At 48.7% G+C, this 23,423-nt stretch overlaps 2 protein-coding genes across 7 annotated transcripts in view; both read right to left on the bottom strand.

Moving 5' to 3' along the window:
* The window catches only part of CAMTA2 (calmodulin binding transcription activator 2), a 46,183-nt gene extending 44,897 nt beyond the window's left edge, over positions 1 to 1,286 (bottom strand). For all 6 annotated transcript variants that reach the window (XM_033169564.1, XM_033169568.1, XM_033169567.1 and 3 more), the window contains exons 1-2: positions 1,208 to 1,286; positions 65 to 174 (exon numbers count right to left, since the gene is read on the bottom strand). In XM_033169564.1, the coding sequence (XP_033025455.1) occupies positions 65 to 92 (28 nt within the window). In that variant the 5' untranslated portion in view covers positions 93 to 174; positions 1,208 to 1,286. The remainder of the gene's footprint in view (positions 1 to 64; positions 175 to 1,207) is intronic.
* Positions 1,287 to 5,547: 4,261 nt separating this feature from the next.
* On the bottom strand, positions 5,548 to 20,783 carry INCA1 (inhibitor of CDK, cyclin A1 interacting protein 1). Its single transcript, XM_033170739.1, has 6 exons — positions 20,659 to 20,783; positions 16,802 to 16,906; positions 15,809 to 15,851; positions 11,750 to 11,961; positions 9,110 to 9,311; positions 5,548 to 7,573 (listed from the first exon to the last, which is right to left on the bottom strand). The coding sequence occupies exons 1-6, from the start codon at positions 20,697 to 20,699 to the stop codon at positions 7,421 to 7,423; spliced, it is 756 nt and encodes a 251-aa protein (XP_033026630.1). The 5' UTR covers positions 20,700 to 20,783; the 3' UTR covers positions 5,548 to 7,420.
* Positions 20,784 to 23,423: the final 2,640 nt, after the last annotated feature.

The raw sequence follows: 23,423 nt of genomic DNA, 5'->3' as shown, positions 1-23,423 counted from the left end.
GACAGGAACGGATCCAGCACCCAAGCCGCCCATCAGTGAAATATTTGGCTGCCCAACAACTCACCAGAGACCTCTGTGGTTTCCTTGTTCATCTTTAGAGCGTTGAGTGGCAACAGCGTTAGAGTTTTTGGCCTGGGGGGCTCAGATCAGGGCGCATGAGGACTGGGATCAGACCTGGAGAGGCAGCAGGTGGGGAGGTGGGTGTTTAAGAAGGCAGCCACGTACCCTCAGGCCCCACCCCCTGCCTATATGACCCACTTTACACCTGACTCTTGAGTGCCAGCTCCCCACAGGCCCCACACACCCCTCACCCTCTCTCATCCAGGATCCACTGGTTTTCTCCTCCCTCCTCCCCACACAGCGCAAACAAGCACCCCCACCCACATTGGATAGCTAGCACCCTCATCTCAGAGATTATTTAACTGCGATTCCTGCGTTTCAGGGGGTTGGACTAGATGACCTTTGGGGCCCCTCCCAACGCAACGATTCTATACTTCCGCATTCTCTTAAGAGACCCTCTTTAGACCCTGCCAAGGACTACGAAGGGGTGAACTTTTCTACATCAAGCAGGGAGTGTTTATTGCTGCCCCTTCCCTCCCTTGACCCCCTCCTCAACCAGTCAAGTGAGATCACCCACAGCCAGCCCCCCCCCCGTCTCGCCCAGACACCCCCTACAACTGGGATCCGGCTCTTCTGCCAGCGTGGGTGAGTGGGGGCAGCCACCCACAAACCCCAGCCTTTGTGCTCCAGCTTCCTGGCAGAATAGGGACCATTTCAGAGCTACACCCCCACAGGAGCCTCTCGTCGTTCCCCCGCCCCAGCTGCCTAGCTCAGCCCCACACATCCAGCAAACCCCCCCCCCCGCCAAGCGCCCCACGTGGCTCCGGCCAGCCCCAGTCGCGCCCCCAGCCCCGAACCGAACCCGGTGGCCAAGAGACCACGCCTCCCGCCCCATCGCGTCCCCCGCTAGCCCCAGACCTCGGTTACCCCCGCAACGCCGCCCGCCCAGCCGTTCCCCGAGGCGCGCCCGCCCATCCCCGCGCTCCATCGGCCCCACCTGCCGCCGTGCCCATCGGCGGGCCGCCCGCCCCCCGCCTGTGGCCCTCCGGTCCCCGCCAGGCCCCGCGCGCAAGGCTGGCCCGCGGCGCCGCGCCCCAGCCCCGCCGCCGGGCGCATCCTTCGCTCCCGCGGAGCCTCCCGGGCGCACCTGCTGCTGCTGCTGCCGGGGCCGCCGCCGCCGCTGCTCGTGCCCGAGCTCCGCCGCCGGCCGCCATTCTTCTCGCCGCCACCAGCACCGGCTTCCTTCCCCTGCCCGAGAGGCGCGCTCCGCCCCGATCGCTGACAGCTCGCCGTGGCCCGGCAGCGTCTGAGCTCAGCGCGCAAGAGGAGGCGGAGGCGGAGGCGGAGAGCCGGAGGAGGAGGAGGAGGCCGCCCGGGCCAAGGGGGCTCCGGAGGCGGAAGCCGGCGCGGCCCCGACCCCTCGCGATCGGGCGCTGCTGCCGGGCGCAGATCGGCGCTGGGAACCGCGCGGAGAAAATTCCCACGCCTCCCGTTCCAGGTCCCGAGCTAAGAACAGCCAACCGGCACTCCAAGCCAGGCGGGAGTGACCGGATCCCCGCCCCAAGGGCGGGAGGTCGGGCAGCCCAAGAGGCGCCCCCCCCACACACCCTCAGCCCAGGCGGTCCCAAAATATAAATGGACCCAAACCAGGACCCAGCGGGCGCGTTTAAGCGGAGTTTTCGCGCACACGCGCGCGCCATCGTTTTGTTGCAACATCCCCAGGCCTGGCAATTCTCGCCGGAATCACAAAGCATTTCGCCCAGGAGCTTCGGTGAGTTTAGCCCGCGGGAGGACACTCAGTCCAGAAAGAGAGAAGGCATCGTGGAATGGGAGCGTTGGAAAGGACCCCTCCCAAAGGGTCGTCCGTCTAGTCCAACCCCCAGCAATGCAGGAATGTCTACTAAGCACCCCTGTATGAATTCTTGGAGGATAAAGGGTATCGTTGGCTGCTAGCCTCCGTGGCGGTATCCTGCCTTCTCTCTCCGAGGCAGCATACCTTTGAACACCTAGTTGGGCACCGTGAGAACAGGGTGCTGGACTAGACGGGCCCCTGGATGGATCCAGCAGGGATCTTGTAAGAAAAACGGCAAAACCCAGTCAGGCATTGAACTAACCAAAACGTAACCATCTGTTACGGTTTCCCCCCCCCAAATTTGTACACCATCTGAAGATCACAGGGCAATTCACAATATAAAAGTTCAAAAGAAAAACACAAAATTCATAATAAAACAAAGCAAACATAATAAAACAAAAACAAACCAGTAACACGCCCCCTGCCGCCCACCAAACACATTTAAAAGGCCATGGATCTGTCCAAGGCCTGGTTGAAGAGGGAACGTTTTTGCCTGGTGCCTCAAGGTGTATAATGAAGGCACCAGGCGGACCTCCCTGAGGCATCCCACAAATGAGGAGCCACTGCAGAGAAGGCCCCATTCTCATGAAAAGGGCCTCAGCGGATGATCTCAGGTTCCCAGTTGGTTCATATGGGGAGCATATGGAGAGAGGCGGTCATTGAGGTACCACAGTCCTGAGCCATTTCAGGCTTTAAAGGTCAAAACAAGCACTTTGAACGGGGAGCCAGTGCAGTTGGGCCAGAGTCGGTGTCATAGGATCAAGCCCTCTTGCCCTGGAGAGCAACCTGGCTGCAAAATCCTGCAGCAGCTGAAGTTTCTGAGCTGTCTTCAGAGGCAGCCCCACATATGTAATCTAACCTAGAGGTTACCAGAGCATAGGCAGAAGTTAGGCTGCCCCTGTCCAGTTAGGGGCACAGCTGGGCCACCAGACGAAGCTGAGGGAAGGCACTCTGGGTCTCCTGAGTCTCGAGTGACAGCAATGGATCCAGAAGTATCCCAAAGCTAGCCACCTGCTCCTTCAGTGTAACCCCATCAAGAGCAGGCAACCTCCCCGCCATCTGGTCTGGGGAACCACCCACCAACAGGGCCTCAGTCCATCAGGATTGGGCTTTAGTTTATTGTAAAGGAGAGCTGTGTGTCATCAGCATATTGCCGACAACGTACTCCAAAACTCTGGATGACCCCACTCAGCAGTTTCCTGTAGATGCTGAACAGCATAGGGGATAAAATCAAACCCTGAGGAACCCCACATTGAAGGCTGCGCAGGGCTGAAGAGCAGCCCCCAGGCGTCACCTTCCGGAAATGACCATCCAAGGAGCCCCTCCCCGACCCTCAAATCTGCAACGCCCCGAGATTCCACCTGCCCCCAACTTGTTAAATCGTTCCGGGTTTCGCACAGGCTCTGTCACTCATTCCAACAGAGCCTCTCCTCATTACAGGTGAAGTTGACACCGCCAACTCCACCTTTATTTATTCCTCATATTCAGAGGCCAAGGTCGTTACTGTTCTGTATATGGCCCTCAAGGCAGGCAGGCTGCCTGGTGGTGTGCCTAGAGTAAGGCCCAGCAAGTGATTTGGGATGGGGAACTGGATGGTGGGGGGTGGGGTGCAATGATTCTGGACCAGTGATAAGAGAGAGGAGCACATTCCCAACAGCTTGTCGTTGTCGAGGGTTTGTGGGCTCACTTCTGTGTCCAGGAGTGGCACTGAAAGGGTTCCTGGGCATGGCAAGCGGCAGGGCAACACAGGAGCTGCATCTGAATGTGGGTTTGCACCTCTCTGCGTGGCTCCTGTAGGATTTGTTGGGGGAAAGATCTGCGCTGCGCTTCCCACTAGGTTCCTTTTAGCCCTTGCTGAGCAGCTCAGTAGGCACACAGGTCTTCCCGGTTTGATCTCTTCCTTGTGCTCACATCTCTGCCATGCTGAGGCAGCAGCAACAGCACTCCGCCGCTTGTCTGTCCCGCTGCCTCTCTTCTTCTCAGCTGGTGCCAAGCCAAAAAAAGTCTCTTGCTGTTCCTGGGTGGTATTCAGTCACATGCCAGCAAATTCAGGCTGCACGACAGTCATTGGATGGGAGGACTTGTGCAATAAGCCTCTTCCCCCGCCCCAAATTGGGCTTTTTGCGGCAAGGAAAGTGATGACGGGGAAGTGCATTATCTTTGGCACACCGTCATCTGGCCTCCCCACAAAAAAAGCCAGAGGGAATGCTCATTAAATAGCTCCCAGGTCGTCTAATTTCCCTGAAAATCTGGATGCATGCTTAATGAACAGGAAGGGCCCAGAGTCTTGATTCGCCCTCCCATCATGAAGACTCGTTTCTCACTCTCCCTGAATTAATTGGGTGACTGTGAGTCCGAGTGTTAAGAGATGATTTCTCTCTCTCACTAACACCAGGACTCAAGACTCACCCAGTTCATTTGATGGGCAGTAAGATTTAGGATAAACAAAAGAAATACGGTAGCTTAACTGAACACACTGCAGGGAATCAACACCACAAGTTGTGGCAATGGCTGAATTGATAAATCAATGGATGGTAGGTTTTCCACTGTATCATTGAAATGATGGCCGCCCAGATTGGCTGGGGAAACCTGGCTGGATGGGTGGGGTGTGTATGTATATGTATGTATGTAGGGATGCGGGTGGCGCTGTGGTCTAAACCACAGAGCCTAGGGCTTGCCGATCAGAAGGTTGGCAGTTCGAATACCCGCGACGGGGTGAGCTCCTGTTGCTCGGTCCCAGCTCCTGCCCACCTAGCAGTTTGCAAGCACGTCAAAGTGCAAGTAGATAAATAGGTACTGCTCCGGCAGGAAGGAAACTGCGTTTTCGTGCGCTGCTCTGGTTCGCCATTTGTATATTTGTATAAAGAGCCAGTGTGGTGTAGTGGTTAAGAGCGGTAGACTCGTAATCTGGGGAACCGGGTTCGCGGCTCCGCTCCTCCACATGCAGCTGCTGGGTGACCTTGGGGCCAGTCACACTTCTCTGAAGTCTCTCAGCCCCACTCAGCTCACAGAGTGTTTGTTGTGGGAGAGGAAGGGAAAGGAGAATGTTAGCCGCTTTGAGACTCCTTCGGGTAGTGATAAAGCGGGATATCAAATCCAAACTCTTCTTCTTCTTCTTAGTCATGCTGTCCACATGACCCGGAAAAACTGTCTGCGGACAAACGTCGGCTCCCTTGGCCTATAAAGCGAGATGAGCACCGCAACCCCACAGTCAGGGGTACCTTTACCTTTATGTATGTATGTATGTATGTATGAAAGAAAGAAAATGGATCCATCTTCAGGAGCTGAGTCTTTGAATAGCAGACACTGGCTGGGGAGAAGTTAATGGGAGGGCTGCTGTAAGCTTCTTAGGGGTCACCTAGATGGCTACTGGAAGACAGGATGTTGGATGTTCCTCATCCTGGTGCCCTCACTGTGTTTTGGCCTACAACTCCCTGGGGCTGAAGGGAGTTGTAGGCAGAAAAAAACACTGTGAGGGTTGACAAAGTCTGGACTAAATGGTTCAAGCAGGGCTCTACTCAAGTCCTTATCAAAGCACAGGAAAGCTTTAGCCTATATTCCCAGTCATAGTAACAATACAGAGTAAACCAGTTACAACAATGACAACCACGGTCTGGTCACACTGTGCCTTTAATAGAAAGTTAAAACAACTGAAACGCTCTAACTTTTAAATGTAACGGCACAGCATTTCCTTTCACATTAATGGTATTTCAACAATAACTTGCATTAATGCAACACAAGAGATGCAGCTGAATACTGCAGTTTGGGGTTGTGTTTTTTTATGTCCTAGCATGGCTATACTACCCATGTATTAACTGTTATCACTGAGCAGTTTGAAAAGCTTTGAGCTCTAGAGCTACTGGCTGCCATAAAATAGTTCAGGTTTGGGAGTTTTGGTTAAAAACAATTTTTTTAGCAATATATTGTTGCCCGGTCTGTGGATCGCAGTACCCTTTCTGAGATTGCAAGAGTTTGTATGCAGTGAAAGCACCTGTGAATGGCCTCATGCAAAAGCTAAAATTTGAAATATCCTATAAAGAGATCCCCTGCATTTCAGAAACATTGCAGCCATTCATTTAAAAGCCTGGTGGTAATTGTGGTTATAGGGTCCCCCCCCCACCTAAAACATTTTCAGTGTTTTAAATTCCATCCCAAACCACTGAAGATACAGCGCTTTGGGGCATGGTTGGAGTGTTTGGACTCGACATTCCATATTATTACAAATGATTGCAGAATGCTGTTTATCAACTCAGGCTGGCTTTTGAGGTGGCTGTGAAGCAGTTCTAAGCCCTTTATCGTGAGCTTCTTGGAATCAATTTGGCCCCAAACATACAATTTACCCTCATGCAGAACAAGCAAAAATTCAATTAAACTTCTATCTCTTTTGCTCTGGATCATCAAAAGGGGAACCTGGGAAACAAGGCTCCCTCCCTCGTCCTCGTCCTCCACCACCACCGGTTTGGTCTGCAGTGTGGCATGCTAGACACTTTGCAACAAAGACTTGGTCAGTCTCAGAAGCATTTATAATTCACGTTGGAGGTGAGGAGGAAGTGATGTGAGAGAAGTGAGGCACCAGAGAGGGACCCCTTTGGCATCACATTTGCTGGAATGGGAAGATGCAGCAACCACTGCAGTGACCTCCCCTAGACAGATCTTGTCAAAGCAGAAAAAGCATAACCAAGAACCCTGGCTCTTTTGTAAGAAAAAGAGGGGCACAATTTAAGTTATCCTTCTCAATGGATACAGGAGACGAGGGGGACGGGGGACAGATGGCTCCTGCTGAAAGGCCAAGCAAGAAGTTGCCTAATTGAGGAAGAGGTGTGTGGGAAGGAAAGAGCCCCTCAGATCAGCCAGGTACTTTGTATGAATTCCAGCGTCCCAGAATGGTAATGTCTTTTACCAGACCTGAGAGCTGCAGGTGATAGGGGGAAAAGATTCCAGACTAGTGGAAGCTGCCTGGTGGGGTTTTCATTCCAAATAAACACGGCACAGCACACCACACACCTACGCTATATGGGGAGGGAGGGAGGATGCCAAGCTGGATCCAAGCAAGGCCTCCTCTCCACTTCTTCTGCTGCATTACTATGGAAACACTCCTGAAGTCTCCCATGGCAGTGGCTCCCCCTCTTTATTCCCCCGCCCCAGCCTACAGTGGAACATTTGCTGAGAGCAAACTCCCTCTAGACATATGTGTGTGTGTGTGTGTGTGTGTGTGTGTGAAGCAAATAAGGTCACAGAATTGTTGCTAAAATAAAATAAACTTCCAAAGAACAGGGGGGAGTTGCTATGGGTAGGAGTCAAACAGGGCAGGTCTTTTCGAGATATATACCCCCTCACTTTCTCCATCTCATTTCCTAATTCCTGCCTGTTAAATTCAGTATGCATGGATCAGCAACAGCAGCCTGCCATCTCCTGCCCGCCCACGCAGGCTATTAGTGCTTTGAGAAAGGTTTTCCTTCACACACACACACACACACACACACACACAGGCTACATATGCCATCAGGGTCATTCCTCCGACTGCAGTTTGAATCCCCTGTAGAGGCAGCCTACTGAGGCTGGGAACCTGTCCTGTGTAGCCATCGTGTAGGAGATCACAGGGCTTTCTTGAGGGATCCTCAGCTGCTCTCTCAAGGTAGGGTTCCACTCCGGATAAAGGAGCTGTAATGGAAGCTAGCTGTTACTCGGGCGGGTTTCTGCGCCTGCCTCATCATAAGAAGAGCCCTGCTGGATCAGGCCAGCGGCCCATCTAGTCCAGCATCCTGTCCTCACAGAGGCCAACCAGGTGCCCCTGTGGGAAGCCAGCCAGCAGGACCCAATCACAAGAGCCCTTTCACTCCTCCTTGGGGTTTCCAGCAACTGCTGTTGAGAAGCATTGACTGCGGAGGCAGAGCAGAGCAGAGCCATCATGGCTAGTAGCCATTGACGGTCCTCTCCTCCATCGCTCAGTGGAGTGGACTGGAAGTAGGTTGAAGACAGGCAAAATAAAAGTATTACTTTGCACAGAATGAAGAGCAAGTGTATGGAATCTGTTGCCATGAGATGCAATGGTGGCACTGAAAGGGGCTTGGACAAAATCTTGCTGCGCAGCCATCACAGCTGTCAGTCACTAATACAAGTTGATGTGGTTGTGGGGAGGGACCCAGGAGAGGGGCTGTAGCCTGCATCTCCTGCTTGTGGGCTTCCCAGAGGCACCTGGCTGGCCACTGTGGGGTCAGGATTCTGGGCTAGATGCACCTTTGGGTCTGATTCAGCAGATGTTCTTCTAGAATGGCAGAAAGTAGTTGCAAACCAACAACTCCTCTTTTTAATTAAAACGCCACAGCTAGGTAAGTTTTCCACACCTCTTCTCTTTCTCTTCTACTTCACAGCAGGAAATGAAATTACTGGCTTCTTGCAGTGATACACAGGGGAAACTTGGCTGAATAAGGGAATTCAATGAACTTTAAACTCAGCAAGCACCACTCATTGGAAGATGCTAAGATTAATTCCCATCACCTGGCAAGTGAAAGCGACAACAAGTCCTAGCAGGGGAATGATGGCTACCTGAAACCACCCACGGATTCTGCAGCCCTCTCTCTCAGTTTATTTATTTTACTTATTGCATTTACACCCCACCTTTTTCTCCAAGGAGCTCAAGGTGGCAGCGTACATGGTTCTCCACCACCTCATTTAATCCCCACAGCAACAACCCTGTGAGGTAGGTTAGGCTGAAAGGCAGGGACTGACCCAGAGTCACCCAGTGAGCTTCGAGGCCGAGTGGAGATTTGAACCCTGGTCTCCCAGGTCCTAGTCAGGTACCTCTAACCACTGCACCATACTGGCTCAACCACAATGCAACTCTGGATGTCTCTAAACACCCACATGCCTTTTAATTCACCTAAAAGCATGGCAGAACGAAGGCTACCTTCCCCACCCAGGAGCAGGAATCTCTCTGCCCATCCATGAAAGGAATTTCTCTACTTGTTAACTTTGCTCTAGTATCCCTTCAGGCTCTAACTCAGGGACAGGGAAGTTGAATGCCCCCACCCCCACTCCAGCCTTTCCATCTGGTCCTTGGGGCTCTCCCTATGCCATGCCCCTCCCCAGGCCATGCCTCCTCTCGCCAGCCACGCCCATCACTGGCTGTGCTCTGTGCCCTGCTTGAGTGCTCCATCTTGCACCCTTGGTTTTTGTGGCCTCGTAATTCTAGCTTACCTGCGCCTTGCTGCATTCGCTGAAGACTGGATGCTCTTCATAGAGCTGGAAAGCTGGCTTCAGCATGCTCAAGGGGCTCAGGGGGTCTTCTTCATCATCATGATCATCATGGCACGTTACTTTTGTGGGTGAGTCAGCAGTTCCTCCTGCTCCTTCGGAGGGTGGCTGAGGGACAAGCCCACCCCATTTAGCCTTTTTCAGCCTTTAAAACAGAAAACAGGTATCTATCTGCAAAGGCTGGAATGCTGACATTTAAGGCTTTTCCAGATTGCATATTTATCTTTGTGTGCAATCATTCCCTCAGTTATTATTACTCAGCTGCTGCACGGGATCCAGGCAAGTTTCCTCAAGGGAGTACTTCTGTTACAGGAAAACATATTCCAAGCATTCAACATGAAATACTTTGCTCCTGGGAAAATGCAGTTTGCACCCCATCTTGGTGTTGCCACTGCCATCGGGAATACAGTGTATGCTGGTTTCACAGGAATTTGACATAAAATATTTATATGCCACCCTGCAATGAAGCTTCCAGGGTTGCTTACAAATACAAGATGAAATACATAGATAATATACAATAACCATAGTGATTCTTACTGGTCAGAGCCCAGACATAGCTAGGGACAAGCAACACAGTTCCTCTTTCTATAACCACACTGTGTGTAAAGTTCTGTTTTTTTAAACTTTAGGAGCTGAGTGCTTCCCATCCTTACGGTACCACACAAGCGCATCTCTCTGTAGATCATTTTAAAAATGGCAAGCATCAGAAAGGCGAACTTCACCCAACCAACCACCCTCGGACCTATGCATGCAGAAAGTCTTGCAATCAGCTCTTGAGGACTGAAGGCTTTCTGATAAAAAGGTCTGCTAAAGATGCTGCCAGGGACGCGGGTGGCACTGTGGGTTAAACCACAGAGTCTAGGGCTTGCCGATCAGAAGGTTGGTGGTTTGAATCCCTGTGACGGGATGAGCTCCCATTGTTCGGTCCCAGCTCCTGCCCACCTAGCAGTTGGAAAGCATGTCAAAGTGCAAGTAGATAAATAGGTACCGCTCCGGTGGGAAGGTAAACAGCATTTCTGTGCGCTGCTCTGGTTCGCCAGAAGTGGTTTAGTCATGCTGGCCACATGACCCGGAAACTGTACGACGGCTCCCTCGCCCAGTAAAGTGAGATGAGCGCCGCAACCCCAGAGTCGTCCACGACTGGACCTAATGGTCAGGGGTCCCTTTACCTTTAAAGATGCTGCCGGGAGGTGCTGGATATTTGCCTGCTGCTAGTCAGAGAGCAAACAGCAGTGGGCAAAGTGGAACAATGGCCCAACAGTATAAGGCAGCTTCAGATGTCCAAACGCTGCCATTGTTAAAATAATTTAGGTTTTTGAGCCTGTGTGCTCTCCCTTTCCTAGTCCCGAGGGACTGCTGTGTTCTTAAATACAGTGGTATCTGCATGAAGCAGAGCTGAAGCACTGCTTGATGGGAAATGCTGTCTAACCACACAAGATACAGGATTGGAGGGAGAAGAGATTTGGAGCAGAGAGAATGAATGCCAGGGTGCATCTGCATTTGAACCACTGCACGCCTTCCTCTGCCCCAGCTGCAACAAAACATGTCTCTCCTTTATCAGTCTCTTGGCACAGTAACTTTCCTAAAGTTTGACTTCACCTGCCAAGGTGCAGTCCTCCATTGTCTCCCGAGACAGACAGGTGCCAACGAACCCTGCACAGGTTTTGTAGTGCAGCTGTGGCCCTTCCCAAGTCTGATTGTGTGATTCCCAGAGGTGTGTTCTCTACTTCTCTGCGGTCCAGACTTAAAGCGAGAGTACAACAGAGAAGGCGCTGCCAGGCTTTCACTACTTTGGGGTGTGATTCAATCCCATGCTGGCAAATTCAGGTTGTGCCATTGTGGTTGTTTCGGTGTGCTTGTGCAACAAACCCACTTCCTCTAAAGAGCAGACTTTTTGCTATAAGGAAAATGATGCGGAAATGCAATGGAAATTGTGGGATAATGCTCCCTTTGACACAACACTGGCAAAGAAAATGTGTGCAGAGGAGGACGGCCCAGTCTGGAAACTAAACCTTGTGAAAAATGGTTGAGGGAGTTGGGGATGTTTAGCCTGGAGAAGAGAAGACCATGAGAGGATATGAATATCTGAATATCTAATATCTGATGGGCTATCGCATTGAAGAAGCAGTAAGTTTGTTTTCCAGAGGGTAGGAAACAATGGATTCAAATGACAAGAAAGGTGATTCCGACTAAACCTGAGGAAGAATTTTCTGGTGGCAAGAGCTGTTCAACAACGGAACTGACTCCCTCAGAAGCTAGCAGGCTCTCCCTCATCAGAGATTTCTAAACAGAGGTTGGATGGCCAAATGTCAGGAATTCTTTGCATTGCAGGGGGGTGGAATAGACAATCACTGGGGTCTCTTCCAACTCTACATTTCTATGACTGAATAGCCAAACTCGTCAAATCCCTCTGTGTGAACAAATCAGGATGAATTATCAATAAACAGTTTGTCTGGAAGGGCCCTGGGACCCCAAGGGGCCTCATACAACCATGCTGAGCTACCACGTGATTCCCACCCCTAGCAGGTGACTGGGGTGTCGGAAGTGAACTTCCCATTCATGACAAAAGGTCTGTTTCCTTACTCGTCCATGCTGCTTTGCCGCCGCCTCAGCTCCTCCAGATGATAGCAAACAGACAAGGCTCTGACATTTTCAAGTCTTTTTCGTTTTGTCTCCTTTCTCTTCTTCCGGCACAGCTCCTTGGGCGGTGGGAGTTTCTGTGTGGTTGAAATAATCTGCCACGGCAAAGGGTCTCTTTCAGCCTCAGCAGGCCTTTGTACTACACAGCCAGATGTCTGAAGGGATAGAGAAAGCAAGAATTTGGCACTGGTTCATTAAATGACATTACTATTTTGTGGTACTGGTGATGATGACGATCGCAGAGGCAGAAATGGCCAAAGCTGGAATGTGCATCTTCAGTGGCAACTGGGCAGATTAATACTTCAGAGAACAAAGGGTTTTCACAAGCATCTTTCTTTCTTGAAAATTTATTGCACCTACAACTGATACTTGATTTCTCTAAAATAAGTTTGCACTGATTAGCCAATTAGTCACGCTAATCAATGAAAATCATTCCCATCAGCTAAGATGCTGCTTTTAATTAATTGTTCAGCAGATTTTTGTTATTTTTATTCCAAGTACTTATGAAAACTGCAGGTGGCTGGGTGCATCATTTTACAAGAAAGATAAGTATGCTTTATTTATATCGGAAGACATTGTTTTTCGCACATGCACATTTGTGCAGATTTAAATCAGTTGATTAATGATCAGTCAATGACTACCTGGCTGATTAACAAAGTAGAATTTATTTAATCAAGTGGCAGTTCTAGTAATCTCACCTCAAAATGATACTGTGGAGCTGGGAAAGGTTCAGAAATAGGCAACCAAGCTGATCAAGGGAATGGAGTAGCTCTCTTTTTCAGGGAAGGTTGCAACATTCAGTGACTTTTCAGTATGTCAATATGGTGAGTAAGGCAGGATATGGCAGAGGTGTATACAGCTATGCTTGGTGTGTATAGGAAGTGAACAGAGAGCAGTTAATTTCCCTCTCTCGTAATGCAAGAGCCCCATAGGGACCTCCAGTGAAGCTGAATGTTGGCAGATTCAGAACAGACTAAAGCAACAGCTTCTTCTCAATTGTTGTTGTTGTCCTGGAGAGACAATGCAGTTCGCCTCCAGGGGTGAAGTCAAACTGTTGCATCAGCAGCACTGAAGTGAACAGCCCAGGGCACAAGTCTGGGCAGTGTGTCTGGAGGTCCTTGGCTGCCCAGATGACAAGACCTCCCTCTCGGCCGGCCTCACTGATGTGGTCCAGAGGAAAGCAGAGCAAGACACTGGGCTGAAGGAGTTGCTAGAAGGAGGCGTACAAGACTCCATCCAACCATCTTAGGGACTCCACTCTGGATTTGTGTCAGGCTTACTCCTCAGCTTTTTCTTCTCCTGAAAATTTCCCCTGAGGCAGTGGAGCTTTAGGGTCAGAGTTTTCCCTTCCCAGACGGACAAGCCCCACCTGCCCTTCACTTCCCTCTACAGCACAGCCTTCTTGACCGTTGGACCCACTGCTGCCCTAATTCATCGAGGGTTTGAGACCCACTGGCTACCCTCACCTGGTTTAGCCGGCCAGTCAAAGCCGTTTGCAGGGTGTGGCCGCTGTTGCCTGCTGACAGCTTCTAGGTGAGAGCTGAGTGTAGGGTGGGGCCCAAAGGTGGACAAACGACCCCAGAAAGACCATGACGTGTCCTGCACCAGAGAAAGTTAAACTATGGAACTTGCTGCTGCGAGATGTAGTAACGGCCATGAACGTGGAAAGGGATGTGTGAGAGATTTGTGAAGGATAAGGTGATCAAGTTGACGAGTCACGTGTACCACCTCCAATATCAGAACAGTCTGCCTCAGAGAATGCCCGTTGCTGGGCAACATGAGTGGGTGAATGCTGTTGCACTCTGCGGGGGACTGACGGAGTTCGCCCCCTTCTGTACAGTTGCCACATGGCTGCTCCTTTCAGGAGGCCTCAATCAGCCCCCTCCAACTGGGCCTTTCAGAGGCAGTTCTGGATTGCCCTCAGATGGGCTAGCGCTAGCCCATTGGGCAAGGAGAAGCCAGCGTGGTGCTAAGGAGCCCGAGGAAAGGGAGCGGGGAGGAAGCGAGTTTACATTCCCTTCTGAATGGGAAAGAGGAGAGCTAGGAGGGAACTGTCCCCCAAAGCAAAAACTTCCTGGGAGGACTTTCCCCAGAGGCTCACCTCGAGGAATCTGCCCCTTAAAACCCTCAGGCAATCAATCAATATATATTGAGGACACAGACTGTTTGTGCCATGGTTTTGTTCTCTGGTGTGAGACCCCAGCGCGTCATTTAGAAACAAGTTTCCGGGGTGTGTGGAGGGAGGGGGGTTCTCCCTGCACCAGCTAACTTGCCAGCCCTCGACCTCATGAGCTCAGTTTCACTCAGGCAAGAGCATCCCTAATTAGCAACTGCCAGTGAGCTAAGTGTGGAGAAATCATAACACTTGAAGATACAGCCGTGCATGTCAGAAGATAATTAATCCAAAGGAGCATAAGTGAGGAGAAAGACCCAAGCTCCAATAAATACATCTCAATAAATATTTATGACAGTGTTTATTTATTTATTTGTTTGTTTGTTTGTTGTTCAGGTTTTTTATTTTTTAAAAACAATATTCACCTACTTCTCTCCAAGAGAAAGTTTATTTAAGGGGTGGTGGGGAGTGGCAATCCAAGAAACCTGTTCTTATTGCCCATATGTACTTAGCCACAGCTAGTGAAGGGCAGAAAATGGCAAGGAGAGGGAACTGTGGCACTGAAAATGTGCTTTGTCCTGGGGCTTTTGTTCTCAGGAGTGATTGCTTCCTACTCCCCCCCCCCAGGAAATTGGAAGTTCAAAAGGCTTCCAGGAATGTCCCACCCCTTCAATGAGAATAGGTTTTTTTGGGGGGGAGCTACCATGATTTGAATTAGAATTGCAAAGCAATCAAGCTGTTTAAAAAGAAGGAAGAAAAAGGTTTGAGAGACGGCAGTGCTGCTGTCACATACCCAAAACATGAGAAATTGCCATACGTATCATTTTTGTGTTATTCCTGTAACTGTGGGGGCAGCCAGGAATGTTGTTTGCAAGATGAATATAAGAGGGAACAGGTTTCGGAGCGGAGAGGCAGACTGTGGTGAAGGAGCCTCTTACCCAGCCTCATCGAAAAGAGCAGGGGGTGAGGAGAATCTGTACTCTCTAAGGTGGGACAAGTGACATCACTGTCAGGAACTGGCTCACAACAAGAAGCAAGAGGACGTCACCAGCGGCCTATCAGACGGTGAGGGCAAAACACCCAATTCCCTTGCCAGCCCCAGCCTTCCCTTCTAAACTGGAAGGGAAAAATAGGGAACTTTATGCTTGGTCCACCTTTTCCAATCCAACATAAGAGCATGAGAAAACCCTGCTAGATCAGGCCAGAGAGTGCCCATTTAGTCCAGCATCCTGTTCCCATAATGGCTACCTATATGCCTGTGGGAAACCTGCAAGCAGGATTTGAGCACAAGAGCAACTCTTGCCTGTTCACAGTTTCCAGCGACTGGTATCCGGAAGCATCGCTGCCTCCGACTGGGGGGGTAAAACACAACCATCGTAGCTAGAGTAGCCATCCATAGCCCTCTCTTGCTCCATGAATATGTCTCATCCTCTTTTAAAGCCACCCAGGTTGGTGGCTGTCACTGCTTACTGTGGGAGGGGGGCAAGTTCCCGTGCCTGTCTCCAGAACAGGCACAGGAGCTTGAGCACATTGTGGAAAGGGGGCATCGTCACTGGCACAGCCCCTTTTGGTGGGTTATGGCTGTGTGCGCCTCTCCACCCCCAGCATAATTTGCGTGTAGGATTGCTCAGTGTGTCTGGAATGCTCCACGTAAAATTACCTTCCATCTTTTCTGCAGTGCACACACTCCGGCTGGAAAGGTTTCAGGTTCCACAGAGCAAATGAGGTTTGCAAAGGGAAGTACACACACACACACACACAGCTGAGCTCACTAATCAGGGCAAACTCTATTTGCATTTTCCTATTTTTACATGGGGCATTAGTTCCGCTGGGGAGAAGCAAATGATTTCAAAGGAAGCCTCCTCATCTTGCCATCCATGAAAACTTACCAGCAGGGACGGTGCCTCGTGATATTCTTCCATCCAGCAGGAGCTGAAAGATAAATGGGCAACTAAGTACCACTGGCTTTTACTTCAAAATACCTCTTATATATCACATTCATAACTTGGGGGCTGCAACTCCTTGGCAGTCAACAAGCACAGGAATGGGGTTACGCTATGTGCACAGAATCCAAATCTCACTAAACAGAAGCTGACTGTTCTGAATAGGTACATTTGTATAATTGGTTTATTTTTCACTATGTGCTTGGCTCCTGCTAACCACAGTGGTGGTCAAGGAACTATGCAGAACACAAATTTTTCACTTATATTTTGCCCTGGGTTCCTTTGGGAGGAAGAGTGGGGCATAATTTGAACAAACAAATAAATAAAGCCTAGCTTCCTCGGCCCTTGAAGATTCTTGCCCAACTCACTCCAGCAGCCAATGCTCACATGTCTCCAAACATATATTCATGCCAATAAGGACCAAAAACCTGAGTGTTGATGCTGTGGGCCCCTACATCTTATGTTTAGGTTGTATATATGTGTCAATAAAACCGTATATCCTAAAGACAGTCTCTGATGGCCTTCATTCCAAGGAAACTGAAACCTGAGTAAGTGCAGCAACCCCTGGAGTCTATCGCCGCTCAGAGATTGGAGTAGCACCTAACAGCACTATTAAATCCTGGCTGGCTTTTTCAGACTATTGCTGCTTCAATATTGCAGCTCAGTGGCTGCCCTGGCAAACGGATCAGAATTTGCAAAGGCATTTGCATGTGCTTTGCAAATTCCTCTGCTCTCCTTGATGACTGAAGTAGCTGAATGTTGGGGGGGGTAGCCCAAAGTGCAATGATATGCTGACATAAACAACATCCTTATTTTGTATTGAGTTATGGACCAGCGGTGGGGGGCCGATGGAGGGGAATTAGTTTTTTTTAAAAAAAGCTCTCCTGAAAGGATTATGTCTGTATTTTGGACCATTATGCACAGTACTGTGTGTGTTACCTTGGTTGTTGGCTGAGACCATCCCAAATGTTGCTATCTGAACAGTCGGAGCCGGCAGCCTCTGCTTCTGCTTCGTGTTGGTATCTGCTGACCATCTTGGACTGTCTTGAAAAAGGAGAAAGAGCAGATTATATCACACATAAGCAGAGACCAGCACAAACATTTCCTTGGCAATTCAAAGCATGGATTCCAACAACTTACCTGTTTGCTGCGTTTAGATTTCACTGAGTTATGACTTTGATGGGAACCCCCCCAAATCTGCATGCTTTTCTGCAGAGATGCATAGGGGCATATCATTACTGTAAAAGGAACTTGAGAAAGGCTGTGTTGGCATTGCAGGGGCAGAAAACGCAAAGTCCCTTTCGGAAAATATCAGCTCACCTTTCAGGTACAGCTAATGCAGGATGATGAGATAACCAAGTATATGCAGATCATATATATTTTCCAGGCATCCTCACAACCTTTGTATGTACTAGCCTAGCGGCTTGTTAAGAGTTAACAACTAAATGCAAGGAGTGTTCCAGCCCAGCAGATCTTAGAAATACCGGTATATACAAGGAAGACTTTGGAACATATTTATTCCTCAGAGGATGGGCCGTATCTCATTGTCTCATGCCTTGCCAATTTCCTACTTGCCCCCAGCACTCTCTGAAGTTAACAAATTAATATTTAATTTATGTGGGTTTATTTGGAAGCTGCTTCTTTAATTGCTACTTACCCAACCTCTTTTTTATTACAGCACTGGGTGTTGATTAAAAAAAAATAGAAACTGAAACTATTTGCCCACAGACACTGAAATAGTTCATGATCAAACGGCTTCAGGGCTTCAGAGAGATATAGGAGAAGCCTCCTCCTAGACCAGTGGTTCCTAAACCTTTTTGGGCCAACGCCTCCCTGGTTCCATAAACTCACCCACTGTGTGCCAGACCCTATAAAAAGCAGAAGAGCAGTTTGCACAACCCACCAAGGAAGGTAGTAACACAATGGAATTGAAAACAGCAATGATTAATTGCACAATTAAGTCAAAATCCGTGGGACGCGGGTGGCGCTGTGGTCTAAACCACAGGGCCTAGGGCTTGCCCATCCATGCGCTGCTTTGGTTCGCCAGAAGTGACTTAGTCATGCTGGCCACATGACCCAGAAGCTATCTGAGGACAAATGCCAGCTCCCTTGGCTTATAGAGCGAGATGAGCGCCGCAACCCCAGAGTTGTTCGCGACTGGACCTAATGGTCAGGGGTACCATTAACCTTTAACGGTCAAAATCCAGTTAAAACTATTGGATGAACTTGATCCAGTGAAACCAAGTTTTCAAAGCCCAATAGCTTCCTAGCACCCCCTAGGGAATCCCCCCTAGGGGGCAGTACCACCCACTTTGGCAACTGCTGCCCTAGACCAGTGGTTCTCAAAGGGTGTGTTGCACCACCCTGGTGTGGCAGGAAAAGATGGAAAGTGTAGCAGGAAGATTCAAGGACTATCACAGAAACATTTCAACATTTCAGTGTAGTATAGTAGCCAATTTTTATCCATTTATTTACAGAATATGGATAGATACCTTTTCAAAACAAAAGCAAGAGCTCCAAGTGATACTGCAAGCAAGCCGTTACCTCTCCTTGGGTTTGCACATATACTTAAGGTAGATATGTAAGAGGCTTGTTTATAATTATTTTTTGGGAATGATTCATGTTGTTACATAGCTGCATTGTCTTATACTTCCTGGTTGTCCCACAGTTGTGTTGTAAGCTATAACTCAAGCACTGCTAGGAGTTGTTTCTCTTTGTTTCCCACTGTATTTCTTATCAATAAAAAAAAAATTGGTGTGGGACAAGCAAATGTTTATTCTGAAAGTGTGGCCCAGAGAAGGAGAAGAAGAAAAGAGAACCACAGCCCTAGACCATCACTGAGGCAGCAGCACCCCATCTGATATGTTCTGAGCATAGGTGCCAACTCTCTGGCGCCCTGGGTACCCGAGCACCCACAAAACTCCCCATGAAGGGACTGGGCACCCACAAATTTCAGGGCCATGCATGCTGCATGGCACGCATGGCCCCAGGTACCCACGGTCATGGTGCCAAGCTAGTACTCCTGGTTCTGAGGTACACCATGGTGGCTGGTGCCCCATTTGCCCTAGGAGACCAGCCTCCACTGAGTAATACATCACTGAAAAAGTCCCCTTCACAAGCAATGGATTTTCCTTTTCTTTTTAAAAGAAGCTTGGTATTCCATGCCTCCCTTCCCTTCCCTTCCCTTCTTCCTTCCTTCCTTTGTCCCTCTGTTGCAGCCCTTGTGTCTTGCACCCAGCTTCCTCTTCTCAAGGTTGTTAGGCTGTTCTTCTGACGCTGTTTAACACCCCACCCCCCTCGCTTTTAAGCCAAATTATTCTACATTTCTACACCATCTGATGTATGTAACACACAGACTGCAGATCTCAAGGCTGTGCAGAAGTAACGCTGAATTGAAAAATCCTCAGTAAGGAAACCATTTCAGAGAGCAAGACATTTCACAGATTTTTCCAGCATCTCAAAAACACAACAGCAACCTTTATACAAAATGAGAGGCTATTCTTAGCCTCCAGGAGAAAAGCAGGAGTTATTGAGGATTATTCTGATTCCTGTAAATACCTCCACATCTCCCAATTCAGTTTCTCTCTGCCACCTGCTGGTAACTTTTGCCTGCGGCTTCTTATTTACACTTTCCCAAATTGCTGTTTTATCACTTCCACACCCTGCTAAATAAAGAGGCAGCAGCAGGACTTCCTGCAGATCTGGTGCGATGACCTCACTGGATAAAGTTTTAAAAGGCTAACTTCTCCCTCTTGCAGTCCTAACTTCATTATCTAACTCTTGCCTTGCCCGGTCATTCGCAGCAGTGAGTCAGCCCAGCCTACACTCATGGGGTTGCCCTCCCTCTGGGCTGGGGAAGCCTTGACGCAGATCATGTGTTGATTGCTTCAAGACTGGACTGCAGCAAAGTGCTCAATCCAGAAGCTGCAGTTGGTGCAGGATGCTGCAGCATGAGGCCTTGTTAGCATCTAATACCTGTTGTTACGGAAATTACGGCGGGGGAACGGGACAACTCTTTAAAGTTGTTAAATGTTACAGATATTATGCCTGAATGTATCCTTTAGACTTGACAGCTCAGGCAAGTTACCTAGCTTTAAAAATCATATAAAATCAACTCCTTTGCCAGTTTCCTCCATTCCAACACTATTTTGCCCTTGAAAAAAGGACTCCAGGAAGTGCCCAGAGGTGACAATTGCTGAGCTGACTGTTGGCCAAGGAAAGCCTAATCCCATCACCACAAGTCAAAAGGGAACCCCTGTGTTACAACTCTGACGAGAACCCAAAAATACAGTAACACGAGACCAAGAGCAATGTAATGAATTTAAAGAGCTTTAGTAATATCAATGAGGGTTCTGTATCCTTGGAGACCACTGCTGACAACAGTATTTGGGGATTTTCATCTTACCAAGAGCTGCCTCCAATTGTGGGAAAGTACCCAAACCAATCTGTGACCCTGTCTTTAGCTGGATCAGGCCAATGGCTCATCTAGTCCAGCATCCTGTTCTCACAGTGGCTAGCAGGGTGCACTTTGTGGGAAAACTGCAAGCAGGATCTGAGCACAAGATCAATTCTTCCTCTCCTCCTCTATGGATTTGTCCAATCCTTTTTTAAAGACATCCAAGTTGGTGCCCGTCGCTGCCTCCTGAGGCAGCAAGTTCCATAGTTTAACAATGTGCACCACTTGAATGTCAATTTGTCAAAGAGCAGAAGACGCATCGCACACAACACATCTCTTCTCCCTTTTCGTTTCTTTTTTTTAAATGTACGTATCTCTGTGGCAAACGGAAGAAACCTACTTAACAAAGGGCATGAAAGAAGTGCTGCTCTCTCCTTCCATAGCGCAACCGGCTGGTTTCAATCCTTGAGGATCCGCTCTTCCGTTCTCCTACGTCTGACTCACAATGACAATTTCTGTCCTCTTGTCAGTGTTATCCTGGAAGGAATAGCAACCATCTGTGGGTCACACACTGAACACACAAAACCGGCACTTCATTCCTCTATAATTTTCACCGTATACAGGGCTATTCCTTGGTGTACAACACAATAAGAGCTTGGCTGCAGGATGAGGCCAAAAAATTCATTTGGTCCAGCACCCTTTTCTCACAACGGCCAAGCAGATACCCCAAACAGCACCTGAGCACAAGAGCCACTTGCAGTTCCCAGTAACCGGGGCTCAGAGGAATGTGGCCTGTCCAGGAGTTATGTTCACATGTGGTGGGGGTGCAAATATGTACAATTTCTTTTGGCAAAGGGTGTTTAAGGAGATAGCGCAGAAACCACTGGGTTAAAGCGGACCGAAAGTCCAGAGGTAGCATTGCTATCGATTTACGATGGGGTGGAAGGTTCACAGGCTAGAAAGGACTTGCTCACAAATTTATTGACGGCTGCACGAGTTATTACAGCTAGGAAGTGGAAGGGGCAAGGGGAATATAAAATGGAAGAATGGTATAAAGAGGTGGGGGATTTAGCTATTACTGATAAATTACCATGCGCTATTAAGGTAAGATGGGGAATATGCAGGAGAAATGATTTTGAGGAGATGGAAAGGACCCTGATGTTGGGAGAGATGGAGGGCACAAGGAGAAGGGGATGACAGAGGACAAGATGGCTGGACAGTGTTATCGAAGCTACCAAGATGAGTCTGACCAAACTGCGGGAGGCAGTGGAAAACAAGAGGGCCTGGCATGCTCTGGCCATAGCTGTCAACCTTTCCCTTTTTTGCAGGAAATTCCCTTATTATAGCATTGGGAAACAGCAGGGAGGGTTGACAGCTACGGATCACGAAGAGTCGGACACGACTAAACGACGAAACAACAAGTATTAATTGAATTTATATACCACCCTATACCTGGGGGTCTCAGGGCAGTTCACAGAATAAAATGGTTTTTGCGACCCAAATAACATAGCTACTACCCTGTACACAATGACAACAGCATGGATATTGTATTCCCAAGGATGGAAAGAAGGAGAGGCTCCAACAAAGGAAAATTGGCTTTTGAAAATGATGGAGTATGTGGAACTAGAAAGATGTAACAGCAAAGATGAGAGACCAAAATGACAAAAAAATAATAATCCTTGAGGACCAGAAACCTTTTTTAGACTATTTAAATAACTATTATAGCAAGATGAAAACATGAGCAGGACTTGAAATATGTGAATTATTAAGATAAATAGGTTAAATTGAATGTATTTTATAGTATAGGCGAAAACATTGGAAGGGGAGGACAGGAAGTCAAACGACAAAGTAACTTATGGTTTATGTTAAAATTTGTAAAGCTATTTTTTCTTTGTGAAAAAATAATAAATGAGATTTTTTTAAAAAAACTAAACAAAACCATAGCTACTACCTTCCTCCTGTGAGGATTTAAAGCATGTTAAATCTGAACTATTAATAGGCAGAAGACCTGTGGGTCCCAATGTATAAAATATGCCCCGTTCCCCTTTGGTGATACTTCAGTAAAATTATTGAACGTAACCCCAATAAACACCCATCTATGGCAGCCATATGACGCCTCACAAAATGACCACCACCACCATTTTTTTTAAGCAAAGACTTTTTTTTAAAAAAAAAATCCTGCTTTATTTTCTTGCCTGTTACCTTTGCCCAAGGCAAATAACCTTTTTGTACCCCTCACCTCACCCTCACTGTGACAAATCACTAAAGGCAAATATTTTCTTCATGGAAGCAGCTTCCTATCCAAAAAAATACTGCATTACGGTCTCTTCATGTTATTTCTCCTCATGCTAATAATGTCTGACAGGATGGCCATTCACCCCATAGAAAGATAGATAGATAGATGATAGATAGATAGATAGATAGATAGATAAACATATTTTTTTTGGCGAGTGTCTCTCAAGTATGCCAAAGGTACAAAGGTTACTCCATTTTGTGTTGGCCCAATTTCCCTCACAGATTTCCCTCAGGCTGCTCAAAAGAGGGAGGCGGGAAAAGGCGGGAAAAATGAAAGGTGCTGGATATTGGCTGTGGGAAGGGATAGAAAGCAAGGCAACCTGCCACAGGGCAGCTTTTGGGGGAAACACGAGGGACTTAAGCGGTAAAGATAAGGAAATTAAAGGATGTGGGGATGACGGAAAAAACATGGTTCAAGGGGGAAAGTGGGGCATGTCTTTGGGGGGGGGGTGGATCTCTTTTTGCCCCTCTCCTTGGCTAGCTCCTCCTCAGCCAAATATTCCCCATATTTTCCCTCAGAACAGACCGAAGGAACAGCTTGGGTAGGCAGGGCAGTGCGAGCTGCGCTGTAATTATAAGTGGAGGGGGGACATTTTGGGTTGTGGGGGTAGAGGAAGGTGGGGAGAAAGTGAAGGAAAGGGAGGCTGTGGAAAGGAAGAGGGGGAAACAATGGCCGGAGCGGAAGGAGGAGAAACAAAGAACAAGGGTGTGTGGCGGCCAAATTGTTAGGGGGAAAGGCTATGGGGCAACATTTACCAAACAGTAGGGAAGGGGCAGCTTGTTCTCAAATATTGTATGTAGGCAAAAGTGAGGGAAACAGAGGCCACCACAGAGAGGATGAGGAAAACAATGGGGGCCGTTATTCTCCTC

The sequence above is a fragment of the Lacerta agilis genome, chromosome 14 (genome assembly GCF_009819535.1).
Source record: "Lacerta agilis isolate rLacAgi1 chromosome 14, rLacAgi1.pri, whole genome shotgun sequence".
Lineage (NCBI taxonomy): Eukaryota > Metazoa > Chordata > Lepidosauria > Squamata > Lacertidae > Lacerta > Lacerta agilis.
The sequence above is the reverse complement of the archived record's forward strand: the minus strand, read 5'-3'. Positions and strand labels throughout refer to the sequence as shown.

Bases quoted from the DNA above. Each gene is read 5' to 3' on its own strand.
- INCA1 (XM_033170739.1), bottom strand. From the start codon at position 20,699: ATGGAAGGAGAGAGCAGCACTTCTTTCATGCCCTTTGTTAA. The intron at 11,962-15,808 runs GTAAGTTTTCAT...CTATCCCTTCAG, and splicing joins ACGAGGCACCGTCCCTGCTG to ACATCTGGCTGTGTAGTACA. The intron at 9,312-11,749 runs GTAAGGAAACAG...TCTGTTTTAAAG, and splicing joins CGGCAAAGCAGCATGGACGA to GCTGAAAAAGGCTAAATGGG.